This window comes from Suncus etruscus, chromosome 6, assembly GCF_024139225.1.
Source record: "Suncus etruscus isolate mSunEtr1 chromosome 6, mSunEtr1.pri.cur, whole genome shotgun sequence".
Lineage (NCBI taxonomy): Eukaryota > Metazoa > Chordata > Mammalia > Eulipotyphla > Soricidae > Suncus > Suncus etruscus.
In genome coordinates this window covers 51500999-51521121 of record NC_064853.1, presented here as the reverse complement: position 1 = coordinate 51521121, position 20123 = coordinate 51500999, and the positions used below count along the sequence as shown (strand labels likewise).

The following is a 20123-nucleotide window of genomic DNA, read 5'->3' as shown; positions in this document are numbered from 1 at the left end:
GTCATGGACATGCCGATCTTGTGCCAGCTTCAGCCTCTGTCAGCACTACAGCTTTCCATCTTTCTTTTTTTTAAAAAAAAAAATTAGCTAATGCCTATAGTTCCAGAGATTAAACCTGGGCTTCCTGCATGCAAAACATTGCACAGCCCTTTAAGCTCTGTCTCTGGCAGCCATTAACCATCAAACCTTCAAACCTTCATGGTACATATCCAATCATCCTTCCTCTTCCACTAAACAGAAACTTCTGCTCAGGAAGGGACTACCAGAAAGACCATGGCTGATCTCAGAGCCCCTCTGATCTGGGTACCAGCACTGAGTCTTATTCTTTTTAAATTGCCTTTTGTTTGTTTGTTTGTTTTTTGGGCCACACCTAGTGACACTCGGGTTACTCCTGGCTATGCGCTCAGAAATTACTCCTGGCTTGGGGGACTATATAGGACGCGAGGATGGAACCGAGGTCCATCCTAGGTTAGCACGTGCAAGGCAAACACCCTACCACTTGCGCCACTGCTCTGATTCCTTTAAATTGGTTTTTAAGCACAACTAGATAACATAAAAATCATTAATCCATCACATTCTCCTCTACTTACAAAAACTGGTCCCAGATTTCCTATGGCATTTCATTCAGAAGCTTGTTTCTTTGCCCAGATGTTTGCCAGGCACCTGGCATCCCACAGCCCTGCCCACTGAGGCAGAATGGAGTTGGGGTGGGAAGGTGTCCAGGCATGAAAGTCTTGATAAAGCTCCTAGGCTCCAGGGTTGCACTTCTACTAGAATGGGCAGGGTGGGGGCAAAGGCAGTGGACCAATAGTATAGTGGATAAGGTGCTTGCTTTGCATGCATATAGTCTCCAAAGCCCACCAGGAGTGACTCCTGAGTGCAGAGGCAGGAGTAAACTCTGACACAGCCAGGTGTGCCCAAAATCCCAAAATAAACAAACAAGTCAATAGCAAATCTACTTTGTCCTCCTGAGCCAGACCCTGCCCTGAGCAGTACAGTCAGTCAGTCTATACCAGAATTCTCCCTAATATGGACCTCCTGCAAAAACTGCTTCTAGAAATGCAAATTTTAGATGTTATTTTTGTTTATTTGGGGCCACACCAAGCAATGCTCAGGGATTACTCCCTGCTTTGTGCTCAGGAAACCAGGCAGTGCTCTCTTGTGTAAAGAACTTGTGCTTCAACACTTGGAGCTCTCTGGCCCTTTCAATTCAAAGTATTTTCTTTCTTTTTTTAATTGTTTGTCTGTGTGTGTGTGTGTCACACCTGTGTGTGTGTGTGTGTGTGTGTGTCACACCTGGCATCGCTTAGGGATTACTCCTGACTACGCTCAGAAGTCGCTTCTGGCAGGCTCGGGGACCATATGGGATGTGGGGATTTGAACCACCGTCCTTCTGCATGCAAGGCAAATGCCTTACCTCCATGCTATCTCTCTGGCCCCAATTCAAAGTATTTTCTAAACCAATTTTCTTGTTTGTTGGTTTTGTTTTGTTTTGGTTGTGCTCAGGGCCTTGTGTTCAGGGATCACTTAAGCTTAAATTAGATGGGGTGTTAGGAATCAACCCCAGGTCAGCAATTTCTCTGCCTCCCAACCAAAGTATTTTTCCTTTTTTTTTGGGGGGGGGGGGCAACACCCGTTTGATGCTCAGGGGTTACTCCTGGCTAAGCTCAGAAGTTGTCCCTGGCTTGGGGGGACCATATGGGATGCCGGGGGATCAAACCGTGGTCCGTCCTACGCTAGCGCTTGCAAGGCAGACACCTTACCTCTAGCGCCACCTCGCCGGCCCCCAAAGTATTTTTCTTAACTAAAACACACTGCCAAGTCTAAAGATATAGAGTGAACGTGAGGTTTGAATTTTAGATATGACTAAGGGAAGAAAGAATTCAATAACTTACCTCTTTTGAGTGCAAAACCTGACTCTAGAACAGAGCCTGTGCTTCGGCTCTGGGGCACAGCAGCAAATGGAAGGGACAGGATGTGGCCTCCCTCAGCCCGGTGCAGGAGAGCCCCCTGCTGAGAGGCATCATTTTCTCTTCGGGCAGCTGCAGAGACTCGGGTCTAGCAGTGAGTCACATGTGGAAATTGGTTTCCTATTAGTAAAATGGGAGTTTGCAGCCTGCTGAGGCAAGGAGAGAGGGTTGTAAGGCTGAGTCCCAGGAGGCCTTCCTGCCTCCTCTTGTTTTTGACTCCAGGGGTCATCCAGGCTCTCTGGGACCTCCTACAGTTATGTTGTTGACTATGTGTTTTTCCAGCACACGGATGATATTACCAACTAGCATAAACTAACCCCACTCACATTCTTTTCTCTCCTTAAATTCTGTTTAACCCATTTACAACCACTAAAATAATAACTTAGAGGTAGAGAATATGTCAGGATGCAACAAATCATCCAGGTCTCTGCTTTTGCCTGTACCCCATCCCTTCATGAAAAAGACTTCAGGAAAAGACTCCCTCCTGCTAGACCCAAGAGACACCTCCAGGTCCTGGCTAACTCAGCTGACACCCACCTGTCAAAGTCCTGGAAGCTGGGGGGGTGCAGATCAGGAGTGGCTCTGCCTACACTGCCTGACCCCCTCTTTCTGGGATGGGGGTAGGGCAAACACAAGAAGGGCAGCAGTAGACACTGTTCATGCTCCCTACACCCATTTCACAGATTATGAAACTGAGGCTAAGGAACATCTTGTCTGAGCTAATGTCAGATCCACATCTTTTTTATTGGGGGGGCGCTCAAGGTCTCATTCAGGGAATCCAGAGGCCACTCCAGCTAGTAGTTTAATGCTAGAACCTGAGGATGTAATGCTGCTCAGATCCTGTGATCCTAGGGGCTGCCAGGGCTACCCAGCAGTGGTACCCCCCCCCACGAGGACCACCCCTGGCAGCGCTCAAGAGACTGTGATACCGGGAGTAAACCTGCCACAGGCCCATAGTCTTATCTTCTGCCTCATGTGCTTCTCCCTGTTTACCATAGTGCTGTGGGTCATGTGTGTGGATATTTGCATGTACACGGATGTGTTCACTCACATACACACCCGAACACAAACACCCATATATACACACACATGCGCACTACAAACTAAAATGCAGTGATCATTCAAATGAGAACTGTCTTCCTTAGCAGAGACCCTAAGAATACACACACATCCCCCCCAAAAAATGTCACATGTGAGTCAATGAGTTCCTAGTGACCCACTTTACTCTCCCACACACACCATCACAAATTTTGTGGCTTAATGTTCAGGTGGTTCTCATCACAGCTCAAACCTTCCTTTCGTTTGTCCAGATTAACAGGGTGTCCTTGCAGGCAATAGGGCATAAACTAGCACATACATGGTTCCTCTCTACAGGGGACCTGGCCCAGCTGCCTAAGTCCGTAGCCCAGATTTAGGAACAGCTGATGCCAGGCCCTGCCCACCACAAGCCCCAGAGTTCATATGCTTGTGTCACTCACTCAGCAGGGCCAGTTTGAGTGGAAGAAGTAAAGGGCCTAAGTAAGCCCTGCCTGCTATATTATTTCTCAGTCTCCCCAACCCATTGTTCATTTTTAAAATGTCTTAGTGAGCATAGTGCTCCTATGTCTTGCTTCTGACCTTAGGCAGCCCTCTGGAAGCCCATCTGTTCCTGGGACCTCCCCTGAGTGGAGACACCTCACCTCACCCCCAGAGGCCCTGCTCGTGACCCCAGGCAGATGCCACCGGTGTGCAGGGCTGGGTAGCAGTAGGCAAAAGGTCCTCCAACCCCATTTTCCCTTCTTGCTCTTTGAATTCCATTTATTCCAATTTTCTCCGTGTTAAATCACCTTTTCCGGAATGGCTCTGGGCTCTGACCATCTAAATTAAACCTCTCCTTCCTCCTTTGCGTGGCCTTCTCTGAACCTGCCTGGCTTTAACTATATGTTTGTCACTGGGTAATAAAAATCCCTGAACTCCCTGCCACCAGATTATCTTTTTAAAGAAATGCAGCTCATTTACAGTGAATCACCCAAGACACAGCCTTCCACAGCCTGCAAAACAGCATGATTAATAGTACCCAGCTGAGCTCTGCTCTCCTGCACACACTACCATGCCCAGGCCGGCCCTGGGCACTCCTCTCCAGGGTTTGGAAGCTGCTGATGAAGAGCCTGCTCCCCACCACCCAGCACCACAGGCCCCTGAGGCCCCAGGGCGAGGCTGGTGTCTGCTAGCCCTGGCAGCCCAGCACAGTGGAGATAATGTCACTGTCCTCTCTCTCCTCGCAGACCATGTCTCAGTTGGAGGACTCGGGGACAGTTTTTATGAATATTTGATCAAATCCTGGTTGATGTCGGCCAAGACAGATATGGAAGCTAAAGATATGTACTACGAAGCCTTGGAGGTAAGCCAGGTGCCGGCTCCTTTGTGGGTAGGCACTCACTGCCATCAGCTCTTCTCAGACCCCTGTGGCCCAGGGTTTATGGTCATCCTCACAGTGAGGTGGTCAGAAGGACAAAACAGACTCTTTCCCAACCATTCATTTGATACTCACATATCTCCTGACTCTTCTGAAGCAGCTTGAATCTAAGACCATGTTAGTGATGTCGTCTTACACAGGCAAAACCCAAGACCAGGGGCTGGAGTGATAGTACAGTAGTAGGGTGTTTGCCTTGCACACGGCCAATCCAGACCGGACTAGGGTTCAATCCCCCGGCATCCCATATCGTCTCCCGAGTCTGCCAGGACTGATTTCTGAGTGAAGCCAGGAGTAACCCCTGAGTGCAACCATGTGTGGCCTAAACCCTGCCCCCCCCCAAAAAAAAAGAGATCAAGGAGGCAAAGTCATTTGTCCAAGGTCTACTAGAAGGGGTGCCAGTCAGGCATATTCATAACCACAGAGCCTGTGCATCAGCAATATGTTCACAGCTCAATCTTGACCTGGGAGCTTCCAAGTGAGATTGCCAATGCAAGACCTGAAGCCATAGCCCTGCCAAGCCAGAAATGATGCCATCAGTGCATCCATGCCAGGAGGAGCCTCCCTCCAGAGAGTATTCAGTTCAGCACAAAACTAAGGCTCAGAGAGGGGAAGGCACTTTCTCAGAGTCAAACAGCAAGGAGCTGACAGAGCTGGAGGTGGATCCATGTTTCCAGAGACTCCTAGTATTATTCCCACCATGCTCACCACCACTGGTCTATCCAAAGAACATGGAGTGAGGGACATAAGTGCCACCAAAATGGGATATTTTAGGGGGGCAGAGAGATAGCACAGTGGTAGGGCATTTGCCTTACACACAGCCAACCCAGGACAGCTGGTGGTTCGATTCCCGGCATCCCATATGGTTCCCCAAGTGACTACAGAGCCAGGAATAACTCCTGAGAGCTGCAGGATATGACCAAAAAAAGGGGGGGCAGGTAGATTTTAAGATAGAAGCTGGCATGGGAGAGCCTGAGTAACGGGTAGAATCCCATCAGCCCATCAAAGAGTAACTCTAGGGGCTTGAGTGATGGTACAATGGGTAGAACATTAGCCTTGCACATGACTGACCTGGATTTGATCCCCAGTATCCCATATGGTCCCACACACCCTCCAGGAGTAATTCCTGAACACAGAGCCTGGATGACCTCATGAGGCCAGGAGTTTGATCCCCAGCACCACCATTTCCTCTGGTGGCCCCTTAACTCCCAGCATAGCCCTAGTGGCTGCATCACTGCAGTCATGCATGGCTCCATGTCACTGGATAGACACTGAACCATCAGACCCACACACAGGCTGAGATTCACTGGAAGTAGCACCCAGATATTCCTTGAGAAGAAGTTGCCTTCACCGGAAAAAGAAAAGGAAAGAGTTGCCTCTGAATTCAGCTAAGAAAGGCATTGTCAGGCTCTGGGCTTCAGTTTCCCCACAAGTAACCTGAGTAGATTGGATCCACTCTGAGGTCACTGAGGTCACTTTGGTAAATTCCTGCTCATTGTCCCTGTGCTGGCTTCTTGCTTGCCCCCAGCCTGACCACCTGAGTCAGACATCTCCAAACAGCAGCCAGGCTTGCATGTCCCTCTTTTCCCTGCTCCTCTTAGCCTTGTAATAAATCAGATCCAACCACCTGCACCCAATAGGCCACTCCTGATCTAGGCCAGCCAATAGCCCAATCCCCTCTCCTTTGTCTGTCAGCTCTAGTCCCCAGCTTTCCTCAGAGCACTGGAACCTCTCTACCCTGAGAATTTTGTTCACTACTGACCCCTCTGTCCAGAATATGTATCAGGCAGTGTTTGAGTCTCACTAGCCAAATCTGATGTCACTGACCTTTCCCAGCCATGTTCATTTACTCACCTCCATCAGCATCTAAAAGAATCCCAGGCACGTTGTCTCCTTGTTCATTGTCCCCGCCTTCCCGCCTTCAGTAGAATGTGAGCTGAGGAAGAATAAGGATCTTAGGTATTCATTTATTTACCCTTTGCAACGATTCTAAAAGAGTGCCCGGCAAATAAGAGACCCAGTAATGGCTTTGTGAACAAATAAATTCATGCATGCTTGATAAAGGAAGAAGGGTGAATAGATGTGAGGGAGGGGTGTGGATGGAGGTAGCTGGAAGAGTAGGAGGTAGGGTGGATGGAGGAAAGGATGGAGAAGTGGGTGTGGGCAATTGGATGAATGAATGGAGAGTTTCATTGTCTCAGACTAAACTCTAATAGAGTAAATCTGCCCTGAAATGGTGGCATGAAAGGAAACACCTTGAAACAGGCCTCCTTGAGCACTGTATTCTGGTGACAGGTCCTCAGTCTTGACATTCTCAGTCCTTTCAGTCTGGTGGCTCCAGGCTGTCATCCTGAGCTCCAGCCAGCCTTTCCTGCAGGGCTCCCCTTCTTTTGTGCCCTTCTGCCTTTCCCAGCAGAGTCAACATCAAGTTCACAGCAGCTGGTTCCCTGGCCTCAGGGCACACTGTACTTGAGGTTTCTAGGGAAGAAATGCCCATGAATTATTTAAGAAAGCTGGAGTTTTATGGAAAGCAGTTCATTGAACAGAAGAGAATGTAGCTTTGCAACCCACCCACCCTCCATTTGATCTCTCCCCATTGAAGAGCCTGAGTGTCTGTCACTGGGCAAAGGCTAGACTTCCAGCAAGATTGGGGCTTTGAAGAATATTCTGGTAGTTTTCAACCTTGTCAACATTTTAGACATCATCCAGGAGCTATAAGATCCCAGTGCCAGACTAGACACCAACCCTCCACCACAATGTCAATTCTACAATTCTAGGTAGCCTTTGAAGCTACCTAGAGGGTCCATTGTCCAGTTTAAAACAAATAGGGGGTTGAAAGTTCACACAGATAAACTGGACATGACCCCAGAGGGGTCACAGAGGAGGGGCCCCAGGAACAGGGAAAGCCTCTGAAAGTCTCTTACAGATGATGAGACTGAGGCTCTGAAAGGCCTGTCAGAAGAGGGATGCAGACATCACTGAAGCTGGCTGCCTCTACACACAGCACCCAGCTCCTGCCTCCATGCCCCAGCTGCCCATTAGAGGAGCCGGGGGTCTCATTCAGGATGCCCCGATGAGAGTGTAACCCCCTCAATAGCAAAGAACAGCCCCAAATGTAGAGCCAGGCTTAAACAGCCTCGCAGCCTCCCAGGGCTGAATCCCCTTTTACGGATGACAATGGCACACTGGGGAGAGCAGGGCATCTAGCTCATAGGCTGCAGGGCTGTGAGGCATATGTTGTATGTCCTGCTATGATTGAAACCTTTTTTCTGTTCAGTTGCCTGACTGTGCTATCTTATGTTTGGGAGTTTTAGAAAACATTTTTTTTTTTTGTCTTTGAATCTGTTTCCATTTTTCTTCAAAAAGGTTTGGTCTAGAATTTCCTCTTTATCACATTAGCTAGCTCCAGTTTAGCCCCCAATGGAAATAACCTAGAGGGCAGTCTTGGTAGCGCCAGCTTCTCAGGCTGAGTGAAACCTTCCTAGGGTTCCCACTCTATGCCTGTGCTCTCACAGGCCTACAATGAGTAACTGAACAGGCTTCTAGACCAATCTGGCCTGCATTGCCTCCTCCTCCCCTGCATGCTTAGTGATATGGTATGGCTGCCACAGATCCTACTGTGCCCAGGCGTGTCCTGGCCCAGCATAGACTCACTAAGCAGCTGGTGGCTCTCCAGGCTCCTCAGTGCTCCTCCCTTGCAGAGCAGGTACCTGGCCTAGCCTAGCCCAGCTTCCACAGCTGCTGCTCAGACCCATTGATTAGACTTACAGGACAGAGACAAAGGAAAACCAATCAAAGACCAAATATTGTTCCAGCACTTTCCATTGTCTGGGAATTCATTGTGACTTCTCTGGTCATGAGTCCATGGAATGAGTCTGGTATTCCACAAATACATATTTTGGCTAGAGAGATATTCATTGGGCAGAGGGGAGGCTTTTCAGGGAGGAGACCCAGGTTTGATGTTTTCCAACCTTCCTGGGAGCAATCATCAAGCACAAAGCCAGGAACACTGCCAGGTGTAACCCCAAAACAAGCACTCACACTTGTATTTACAAAGCAGAAATAGAACTCTGGTGAGAGACAAGAGGGCAGCAGAGTTGGATAGTAGTGGTTTCTATTAGATGTGTACCCACAAAAATGATCCCGGAAGCAGCCCAAAAGCCAAGGTAGAGTCAGAGTGTGGGTGCAGGACCCCATGGGAGGGAGAAAATTGGGCCAGAGCAATAGTACAACAGGTAATATATTTGTCTTGCTGGTTCAATCCCCAGCACTCTGTATGGTCACCTAAGCACTACCAGGAGTAATACAGAGCCAGGATTAAACCCTGAGCTCTACCATGTGTGGCCCAGAAAAAAAATAAGTGTGACCTGCTCCCACCTCCTTCTACCTAATAGGATCTTCATGTTTCCTGTCTCTTCTGCTCAATCTCCTGTTTCAAGATGTAGATCAGGAATTGTGATGCACGATTTGATCGGGGGGGGGGGGGATGTCTGCTCTCATGGGTGAGCTCTCCTCAGCAAGGACCAGGCCTGTCTTTAAGGACAATATCCTGCCCCTTTGGAGGATGCACCCTGGATATCTTAGTGGGGGGAGGGAGCAGCATGGGACACCAGCTTGAGGCAAGAAGAGCTGGCACTGACTGGAAAGAATTATGGTTTCTGGCACTCACTCATTCCTGATGAGCTGGAAAATCAGTACATCGGGCTCATCAGGCACATCTCACATCACCCTTAGAACCCTGTACAGTATTTATGTCTTTTCCCACCTTATATTTGCGAAGATAGAGGCACAGATAGAACGAACTGGAGTTGGGTAGCTTGAAGCCCAGGAGTCTGCCCTAAAGAGCCCCAGCCATGGTATCAGGTTAGACTTCAGGGTCCAGAGTAAGGAGTCCCACAGCCTATGTTGGAAGTCACACTGGCACAGGATATAGTCTTGTCTATTATAGAATGTACAATATGTAATTTAAGAGACACACTCAAACACATATACACAGACACTCAGACACTCACAGGTGCACACACACAATAGATTGGAGAGGTAAGAGTGAAGGCAGAGACTATGCCAGGACTCCAGACACCCTTGCTCAGGTCTCCCCAACATTTCGGATTATCACCATCAGCCTCATCTCCCTGAGGGAGTTCTGAAAGCCTTTTACTTACCACCAAAAGGTATTGAGCAGAGTTTGGCATGTATGGATTCTTGTCCTAATCTAGATGCGGTTGGATGGACTGGGACAGGCCATTCAACAGCTTTGCTTACAGAGTCCGTTTTCAACCTTCCACACTAGAAGACTAGCACAGTTGGGTTGTTGTGATGTTGAAACCTCCTCTCAAGAGGGCATAGCAGCCCCGGGAAGCTTGTGGGCGTTAAACACAGAAGCCTGTGATCAGCCCCTGTGGACAGCAGTTCTTCATTTTCTGTGGGTCTTTTTTAGAATCTGCTAAGGTACAAAGCCCTTTTCCCATGAAGATGCACATACACCAGAGTTTCCTAGATCCCCTGAATCCCATCCCTAACTCAATAGGGGTTCAGTTGATTCCCCAACAAAGGATATAAGAATCTGGAGGAGTTTTTGGTTTTTTTGTTTTGTTTTGTTTTGTTTTTGAATAAAGATTTAGAGCTGGCTTAAAAGACTCATCCCCAAAGACTGGAGAGATAGATAGTACAGGAGTTAAGGTATCTGTCTTACATGTGGGCAAACTTGGTTTAGTCCCTAGTACTGCATGATCCTGCCAAGTATATCCAGGAGAAACCCCTAAGCAAAGAGCCAGAAACATCCCTTGGAAACTGCTATGTGTGGCCCCCAGAAAAAAATTAAATACATGAGGGCTATATGTGCCCACAGAGGGCACCAGGCCTTAGCCAGGTCAGTCTCTGGCCTCCAGCCACCCATCAGGACTGGTCCATGTCTGGAATAAGGGTTCAGCACAGCTCTGTGGACTGCCATCTCCAGAATTTTCATTTTCCATCCTCTCCCTCTCTTCTGTCTGTGCTCCCGCCCTCTACCCTGCTCCCAGGCGATAGAAACCCACTTGCTGAATGTCTCTCCTGGGGGGCTGACCTACATTGCTGAGTGGCGAGGGGGTATTCTGGACCACAAGATGGGGCACCTGGCCTGTTTTTCCGGGGGCATGATCGCCCTCGGCGCTGATGATGCCAAGGAAGAAAAGAGGTCCTACTACCGAAAGCTCGCAGCCCAGATCACCAAGACGTGCCATGAATCATACGCTCGTTCAGGTAACCCCACAAAGGGAAGGGGCGGATGGAGAAATTAAGGTAGATGCCCAGAAACTAGAAAGACCAGCAGACAACAGGGAGCAAAGGGACAACTTGGGCACAAGGTGTGAAGGAGGATCCACTCTCTGCCCTAACACTGTCCCTGAATCAAAGTGAAACAGTGATGTCAGTCAACACTGTGGTGGGACATTTGTACCCTGACACTCATCATCACTTAACTTCACAATAAGGATGAGGAAACTGAGACTCAAAACTTAGCCACAACAAAGCCCTTGAAGCAGAGACTGTCTTCCTGAGTCTAGCCTGGAAATCCCTGCCCCCAAATATGCCTTCCCTCCTCAATACCACCCTTACCCCATACCCAAAGGATCTCACCCTCTCCTGACACCAACCTGTTTCTCACCCTCTTTGACTCAAGTCTACAGGAAAGCTTGATCACCACTACCCAGCATGCCCTGAAGAACTGACAAATAGTAGAGTCAGAACCCAGAGAAAGAAGCACAAGCCCAGCCCCTCACTTTACATCTGGGGAAACTGAATAGTTCAGAGCAGAGATGTGACTCAGCTCAAGTCATGCTACACCTGAGAAGTTATACCAGGGCTAGAGCCCAGGTCTTTGGATACCTTGTCTCTTAGAACACAATCCCTGTGACCTGTCTTCCTGGCCTTAGCAGGCACCACTGTTCTGAATTGTAATCCCCATCTGTGCTGGAAGAGAGGACTCGGGGTCTGCAGTAAAAATTCCTGGCTTGGTGTTGGAGGGGGAAGGGAGGGGCGATATCTCAAAGCACAAGAGTGCATGTTTTGCATGCTGGAGCCCAGAGTTTATTCTCTAGCACTGCATGGTCCTCTGAGCACCACTGGAAGCAACCCCAAGCAGAGAGCCAGGAGTAGCCAGCAAGTGCTACTGAGTATGATCCAAAAACAAAACAAAGGCAAAAATCCGGGCTCAAGTGTGACTCTGCCCACACCAGCTGGGTGGCCTCTGTTTTCTCATCTGTTAAACAGCAACAATAAAGTGGGTTTCCAGGGTGAGGCACAGGCCCTCAGAAAGCACTTGTTCAACCGCCTTCAGCCAAGTGTATGGCAGGCATTTATTCCTGGCCTCCGGAAACGTGTCTGCGACCCCTCCAGTGGAATCTAGATCTCCTGGAGTTGCTTGCAGGAAGCAGCAATTTTCAATGGGTCCTTAAAGCCAGTCTTCAGTTCCCTTCAAAGAGCTCCCTCTGCTAGGACCATAAACAAACAGGAAATCTCAGGAATAATAAAAAGCTCACTACTTGTCTGAGAAAATCAGACCAGACCATGAAAGACAATTGGCTGGTCCATGGAAGGCTGTAGTGCTTGCCCTTGCTCTCAGCCTATTAGCCACCTGGCCAAATGGCTATTCTCCTGGCCATAAGCCTCCTTCGAGAGGAACAAGGAGTCCAGGATCTAGCCTACTACTTCTTAAAAATTTTCCACTCATGATCCCTATGCACCTGAGAATTTTTTGTCTTTGGGACACACCTGGCAGTGCTTAGGAGTCTTTCTTGGCTATGTGCTGGGATACAAACCAGTAATACAGCTGCAACCATATATTAGGAAAACACCTTAATCTTTGTACTATATATATCTCCAATCTCTCACCAGAGATGTTTTTACAGAATCTCAGAAAGATCATTCAAAGGACTGGAACACATTCTTTGCCTGCTGGAGCCCTGAATTCAATCCCCAGAACCACAGATTCCCCAAGTACCACATTACCCTAAAGCAAAAAAATTCTGGTTTGGGGGCCACACCTGACAGCGCTCATGGGTTACTCCTGGCTCTGCACTCAGAAATCACTCCTGGCAGGTTCGGGGGACCATATGGGATGCCATGAGTCAAATCCAGGTCAGGTGCGTCCAAGGCAAACACCTTACCAGCTGTGCTATTGCTCTGGTGATAAAAAAAAATTTAAGTGTACAAATCAAACATTTACTGATAGAGAAAATTTATTTATTTATTTATTTATTTATTTATTTATTTATTTATTTTTGGTTTTGGGGTCACACCCTGCGGTGCTCAGGGGTTACTCATGGCTCTGTGCTCAGAAATCCCTCCTGGCAGGCTCAGACCATATGGGATGCTGGTTTGAACCACCGACCTTCTGCATGCAAGGCAAATGCCCTACCTCCATGCTATCTCTCTGGCCCCAAGAAAATTTATTTTTAAATATATATTTTTAATTTTAGACCACACCCAGTTGTACTCAGGGTTTAATCCACTCTGTGTTTAAGGATCACTCCTAGCAGTGCTCAGGGGACCATATGTGGTGCCAGATAGTGAATCAGATCAGCCACATGCAAGGCAAGAGCCGTAGTCACTGGACTAAACCTCCAGCCCTTAAAACAAATTTTAAAAGATTTTGGCAAGATGTACATTCAGTTACATGACCCCATATGGAGCCATAACTCATAGTTAAAGAAGGTAGGCACCAGCTAATTCCTCTTTCTTATCCTCTAAAGAAGAATAAAATAACTAAAGGGAATAAAATGGCATACAAAGCTTCAGCTCCAGGGGTCAGAGATGACTGAAAAGGCTGAGCACATGCTTTGCATGTAGGAATCCCAGGTTCCATCCCCAGCACTGCATGGTTCCCTGAGTAATACCAGAAATGATCCCAAACCCTGAGCCAAGTATAGCCCCTGAGCACCACTGGGGATAACCCCTTATCCAACACACACACACACACACACACACACACGCGTGCGCGCGCACGCACGCACGCACGCACGCGGTACTTTCCAAAAACATCTCCAAAACCTTCTAGGGTCCAGATCTTCAAGGGGGCTGCAGGGACACACATTAGGACAGCAGCTGAGCTCTCTTTGCTGAACAGGATGTGCAGCATTTAGGGAAGGAAAAGCTAACCATAACCATTGGGCTGAAACCATAGTACCCATATAGCAGGTAGGGCACTTGCCTTGCACGTGGCCAATCCAGGTTCAATTCCCAGCATCCCATAGGGCAGTCCTCCCAAGCCTGCCAGAGTGATCCCTGAGCACAGATCCCTAAGCACAAATCCTGGTTCTCCACCCTCCAAAAATTATATATATAACTGACCCTCATACGTATAAATCTGAGTGTAGAGAATGAGACCCAGGGTAAAGGCATCATCAGATAGATCCAGGATCACATTCCAGCTCAGTTATAACTTGTGATACCTTAAACAATTAGCCTTTGCTTTCATTTTTGTTTTTTGAGCACTGCCACACCTAGCAGTGCTCAGGGGTTACTTCTGGCTCTGAGCTCAGCAATAATTCCTGTCAGGGTGCAGGGGACCATCTGGGATGGCCAGGATCAAACCCACATCTGCCCCATGCAAGGCAAGACCCCTACCTGCTGTATTATCACTCCAGTACTACTTAGCTTTTCTGATCCTGTTTTCACATGTGTGAAAGGGGTACCGTTAGTAGGAAAATGACAATACAGATGAAGCTTTCAGTACTCTAAAAATCATAAACAATACCTGCTGTGGTGTTTGTAAATGTGATCATCCAGAAAAACCACTGAGCCACAGAAAGCAATGGGCCAAGTACCTGCTTTGCATGCAGAAGACCCAGGTTGGATCCCCAGCACTGCCTGGTCTCCCAAGCACAGAGCCAGGAATAACCTCTGAACACCACTGGATATGACCTAAAACACAAATCAACCAACAAAGAAAAAAACAACTAAATTAAACAGTAATGTAGCAACTAATCCAAAGTCATGAACAAAATCATGTTAATAACCAAGCCCAAGGCCAGAGCATTATTACAGCACTTGCCTTATACACAGCTGATCCAAGTTCAATACAAGGCATTCCATATGGTTCCCAGAGTACTACAGGCCTTGGTGTAGAGCAGGAGTAACCCTTGAACATTGCCAGATTCACTAGGCCTTGTGTGTGCCACTCTTTCTGCTTGAGATGATACCTTCCAGACACTTCTCTCTTTTCTGTCCCAATAGTCTCTTCAGTCAACTTGGTTCTGGAAAACTGCTCTAATGTGGCAAAGGGTGGTAGCTGCCTCTGCAGGGATTCAGTGGAGAAGGCATTGCCTCATCTAACACGAAGGCCTGATGAGTCCTGCAGATAGGCAATGCTGCCAGTGTTTGCTAAATATGTCCCCAAACACTTTCTTCATTGAGTTCTGGGTGATTTCTCTTGCAGATCAAATGCCTCCAAAGAAACAGGGAATAGCACTAGCCCCACTCTCCCTGTCCTGGTGGGTAGTCCACCGAGAGTCTCAGATTTTAAGCCTGAAAAATTCCCGAGGCTTCAAGGGTCTCACTTGGCCAGCTCAAGTTAAAAGAGAAACTGCTTATCACTGGCACAATCTCAGACAATCCACGCTGGGCACACCCATCCCATCTCTCCCTGCAGCATCCAGTCAGCAGGCCAAGCATACTCCTAGGGCAGCTGGACTCTGCAAAGATGACCCATAGTCTCTGGCTGTCCTTCCTACAGATACCAAACTCGGACCCGAAGCCTTCTGGTTTAACTCTGGCAGGGAGGCCGTGGCCACACAGCTGAGCGAGAGCTACTATATCCTGCGACCAGAGGTGGTGGAGAGCTACATGTACCTATGGCGGCAGACCCACGACCCCATCTACAGAGAGTGGGGCTGGGAAGTGGTGATGGTGAGTGGGCCAGCAGCACTGACTGTGTGGCCTGTACCCCTGAAAATTCAGTGTTTCAAACCCCTTTGGCACTAAGACCCCAAGAAAAAGTTCAAGCTGGCTCAAAGTGCAAAGGTTCAAGGTTGTGACTGCAGAACCCAGAAGCTGGGCTGACACAGCCTGGGACCTTATAAGATTCTGAATCTCCACAGCCTGTGGGTGCTGGGCCCTGAGCAGCTTAGAGGGCTGAAGGCAGTGGGAATCAGAGAGGGCCCAGGGAATGAGTGATCACTTTTTTTTGAGGGGGGGTCACACCAGACAGCGCTCAGGGGTGGCTGGCTCTGCGCTCAGAAATCGCCCTTGGCAGGCATGGGGGACCATATGCGATGCTGGGATTCCAACCACCGATCTTCTGCATGCAAAGCAAACACCTTACCTCCATGTTATCTCTCCAGCCCCAGATCACTATCCCCCCCCCCTGAAAACCCGCCTTCAGCTCTCTCTCAAATAGCTGCTGCCAGACCTATAGCTCCCTTCCCAGCTCTCCCCAGAGTAACCTCACACCTCACAGTCCCCCAAATCCTCTGCTCACACCAGGCTTCCCCCTAACACCCACTTAATGGAAATTTCACCAACCTCTCTGGGGTAGGCATTAAAAGCAAATGTGGATATTCTAGATAGTTCCTTTATTATGAGGGGATGGTCACACTCCTGGCTCTGTACTCAGAAGTTGCTCCTAGCAGGCTCAGGGGACCATATGGGATGCCAGGATTTGAACTGCTGTCTGTCCTGTATTGGCTGTGTGCAAGGCAAATGCTTTACCACTGTGCTATCACTCTGGCCCCACTAGAGAGTTTCTTGATGGATACTGAACCCTGTCCCCTACTTGGGTCTGTCCTGCTGCTTATAGGTACCCACAGGCCCAGCAACGCCATGTACCTCAGGGACTTAAGACTCATGGTTATCAGGTGCATTGGCTAGAGCCCTCAGTTCTACTGAAGACCCTTTGAAGGCCAGTGTCTATCTCCTAGGCCACTCCCAAACACTCAATGACTAAAGATGGAATTTAGATATAGAAGTCCAATAGCCTGAGTAGCCCATTCAGCTCTCCAGGGAATCCTAGGGTGTGCCAAGGCCAGTCCCAATGCCTGCCCACAGGAAGCATCAGCACCTCCCTCTGTCCATACTACTGAGCGACCATCACATCAGCCTTGTCCCTACAAGGTACCAAGAAGCCTTCCCAAGTAATGGTCCATTCTCATTGGTGGGTCCAGGGATCCCAGCAACAGGGTGGAGAAACCTGAAAGCCTCATTCAGCTCCAGGCCTGCCCGGTGGTGACTGGTACCCACCAGAATGACAATGCCACCTTCCTCCTTTAGGCCTTGGAGAAGTACTGCCGGACAGAAACTGGCTTCTCGGGCATCCAGGACGTGTACAGCAGCATCCCCAACCATGACAACAAGCAACAGACCTTCTTCCTGGCTGAGACACTAAAGTAAGGGCACTGAGAGTTCCAGGGCATCACAATCCCAGGATAGAAGAGTCTGGGAGAGTTGTGGGCCCTGAGTCAATAGCCTTCCCTTCATCATACACTAGGGTTCGAACCCCAAGGGTGCAGAAGTGAGGTACTTAGGATACAGAGAGTCATCCCCGGGATGAGTCTTGGCCCAGGCTGGTTTATTTTTATTTTCCTTGTTTTGTAGGGGGTGAAAGGTGGGATTTGGGAGTGTTAGTCTTGGCTCTGCATTTAAGAATAACTCCTGGTAGGCTCTAGGAACCAAATGGGGTACTGGGAATTGAACCCTTTGGCCACATGCAGGGCAAGTGCCCTCCCTCTGTTCTATTGCTCAGGCCACAGCCCAGTCTGGTTTCTAACCTATAAGAAACTAGTTCTGACCCACCCACAGCATCAGCCTTGAGGAGGGACAGAGGTGCCCATGTTGGCACTGGTCACAGCACTGATTTTTCCTCTGCTGTCCAGCAGTCATTTTGCTCCCTTCTTGCCTTAGGGTAGAAATTTGTCACCCCCATTCCTTGCTGTTCTCCCAAAGCCATTTTGGGCTTTAACCCTTTCGGATGAACTGGAATGTTCCTTCTGTCCCATTAAAAAAAAAAAGCCTGTGACTTGGGAAGCTGAAATTCTGGGATCCTGACTCATCATTGTAGTGTCCCATATCCATTTGGGTGTAGTGTTCTGGGAGCACATTAAGGAACGGACAAGAGTTTGGACCTGTGCAGTACTCAGGCTACCTTCAGAGAGAGGGAATGGAGTTCTCAGGAGTCCCAGAGAAGCCCACAGGCTGAGAGGGTCCTGAATGTGGCTGATGGGTGTGAGGTAATGGAGGGATATGGGCAGAGCTAGGTGAACCTGGTGTGTGTGTCCCCCATGCTGTCTGCTTTCCCTCAGCATCTCAGCTCTTGCCCCCATCTGACACTGAGGTAGGGTCTTGAGCCTCCCTCACCTTCTGGGCTTTCCAAAAAGACCCTCCGGTTGCTACTCTCAGTCCCCACTGCCAGGCAATGACAGGCTGTGTCGTCGTCTTCTCTCCCTGCTGGGGTCAGGTACCTCTATCTTCTGTTCTCTGAAGATGACGTGTTCTCCCTGGAAGACTGGGTGTTCAACACAGAGGCCCACCCGCTCCCGGTGAGCCACATGGACAGCACCAGCAGACCAGGGACCCTGCTCTGACAGCTCCTGCTGCTTCAGGACTCCTCAGGCCTGGTCTTTTCAGGATTCAGGGCTGTTCTCAAAGGGATTGGGAATACTGCCTCATTCCAGGCTGACCCTGGGCAGATGTGTTGGACAAGCAACTTCTTTTCCTCTGTGAGGAGACAGGACTTGGAGACGCAGTGATGTCACACCAGGCCCAGACCTTCCTTTCTACGGAAAATTTCTATGAAACTCATTCAATTGCCATTCCAGGGCCAAAGGTTTGCATATGACCCCAAGTATTTGATTTGCTTCCTTTATTTTATTTTTTTCTTTTTGGATGAGGTTTTTCTTGGTTTGTTTTTTCCTGCTTGATTTTTGCCTTTTCTCTACAGTTGTGGTTTGTCGCAAATTATAAATATAGTTTTCAATATCATGTGCTTTCAAAATGATGTCATCATGAGAAACTAAACCTTCAGGTGTTTATATACCTACAAAACCCCTGACTTAATTTTCTCTATTTTAAATGCCTTTTACCCAACATTTACTCTATGTTCAACTCTGTCATTTACCTTATAATTTGAAGAGAAGTACCCTTTGATTTGGGCTTACGTGTTAAGAACTAGTGCTATTTTCATTATTGTAATGGAAAAATCTGTAAACTTACAATAAAAGAATTTATTGAATAAGAAATATGACTGGGTTCATTACACATCAATGACTCCTGAAAAAAAAAATCAATGCAAAGTCATCATCAGAATGAATAATCAAGGACCAGAGAGATAGCTCAGAGGACTGAAGCACATGCTTTGCATATAAAAGCAAAGTTTCAGCCCCTCAGCTCTTCTAGAATGACCCTCAAACACTGATCCAGGAATAGTCTTTCAGTAACACGGGGTATGACCCAAACAGAAAGAGCTGCCAGAGAGATAGTATAGTGAGTAAGACATTTGCCTTGTATGCAGCCAACCTAGGTTCATTCCCAGTACCACCATCTATGGCCTTCTGAGCCCCACCAGGAGTGATCTCTGAGCATGGCTGTGTATGGACTAAAAAAAAAATATATGAAAGAAACAACCAGAATAAAAACATCTGATTTAAGGTATAATTTAGTGAATGACTCCAAATTCTATTATCTGGTACTAATCAATCCAAGAAATTCTTCCCATTGGTGATGGGAATGTTGCACTGGTGATGGGTGGTGTTCTTTACATGACTGAAACTCAAACACAATCATGTATGTAATAGTTGTTTAAATAAAAAAATTAAAAAAAAAAAGAAATTAAAAAAAAATTCTTCCAATGGCATAGTCCTTCCAATGGAGAAGAATATTTATACTTAGAATCTTCTGAGAGCTCAAAGAGGGACAGCAACTGGCCTGAGGACTCACAGAAAGTCAGAGGTAAATCCAGTGTCTGCAGTTTACTCAACAGCCAGTCCTGGTACATTTGTGCCACCTGGCAGCAAGAATGTGCTAAGTGCCTGCAGTAAAATGATGCAAGAGATATTCACTTTGTATTAGATTCTCTTAAGCCCTGTCCTCAGGCAGCAGAGTGCATAGGGGAGGAGGGCAAATCTTAGAGTAATCAGGTGCTAGGTAAAACATCTACATGCTACATGAAATGTTGCTGCAAAGAATAAAATTAAGTACTGATGACCAGGTCCTGTCGTAGGTGGTCAAGGAGAATGTCTCTATGCAAATAGCTTCCAACTGGGGTCTAGCAGATGAGAGGCAACCCTAGGAGCCATTTCCATAACTCCTTTCTCCCCATGACTATTCCCTGCTTCCTTGGGACAAAATGGGACCCAAAGGCCATGAAGCAGAGCAGAAGTGCCCTTCCTTCTATACTACTGTTCCAGCCCTATGATTGCTATTTGATTGTAACCTGGTTTGCACTTAGCTATATGCTGAGATCATCTCCCAATAATATCTTGGAAATACCTGCTTGCATGATATTTAACTGTTGAAATTCCACTTGCTGGATCCTGCTTTCCACATCCATGCCCTGCTACTATTCTGAATTACCAATAATAGAAACCAACTCTATCTAATTTAAGAAAAGAGTGTATTTAAATGCTTCCTAGCAGCTCAAGAAATCTCAGAAGGGTAGGCAAAAGACCTCAGGAAGGACCAGGAAGGATCTGGAGCTATAGCACAGCAGTCAGGCATTTGCCTTGGACATAGCC

The 20123-nt window shown here is 47.9% G+C and overlaps 1 protein-coding gene across 1 annotated transcript in view; it reads left to right on the top strand.

The window, feature by feature from the left end:
* The window catches only part of MAN1C1 (mannosidase alpha class 1C member 1), a 163338-nt gene extending 144709 nt beyond the window's left edge, over positions 1-18629 (top strand). The window contains exons 8-12 of the mRNA XM_049774753.1: positions 4235-4350; positions 10443-10662; positions 15134-15306; positions 16666-16781; positions 17849-18629. Of these exons, the coding sequence (XP_049630710.1) occupies positions 4235-4350; positions 10443-10662; positions 15134-15306; positions 16666-16781; positions 17849-17975 (752 nt within the window). The 3' untranslated portion in view covers positions 17976-18629. The remainder of the gene's footprint in view (positions 1-4234; positions 4351-10442; positions 10663-15133; positions 15307-16665; positions 16782-17848) is intronic.
* The last annotated feature ends 1494 nt before the right edge of the window (positions 18630-20123 follow it).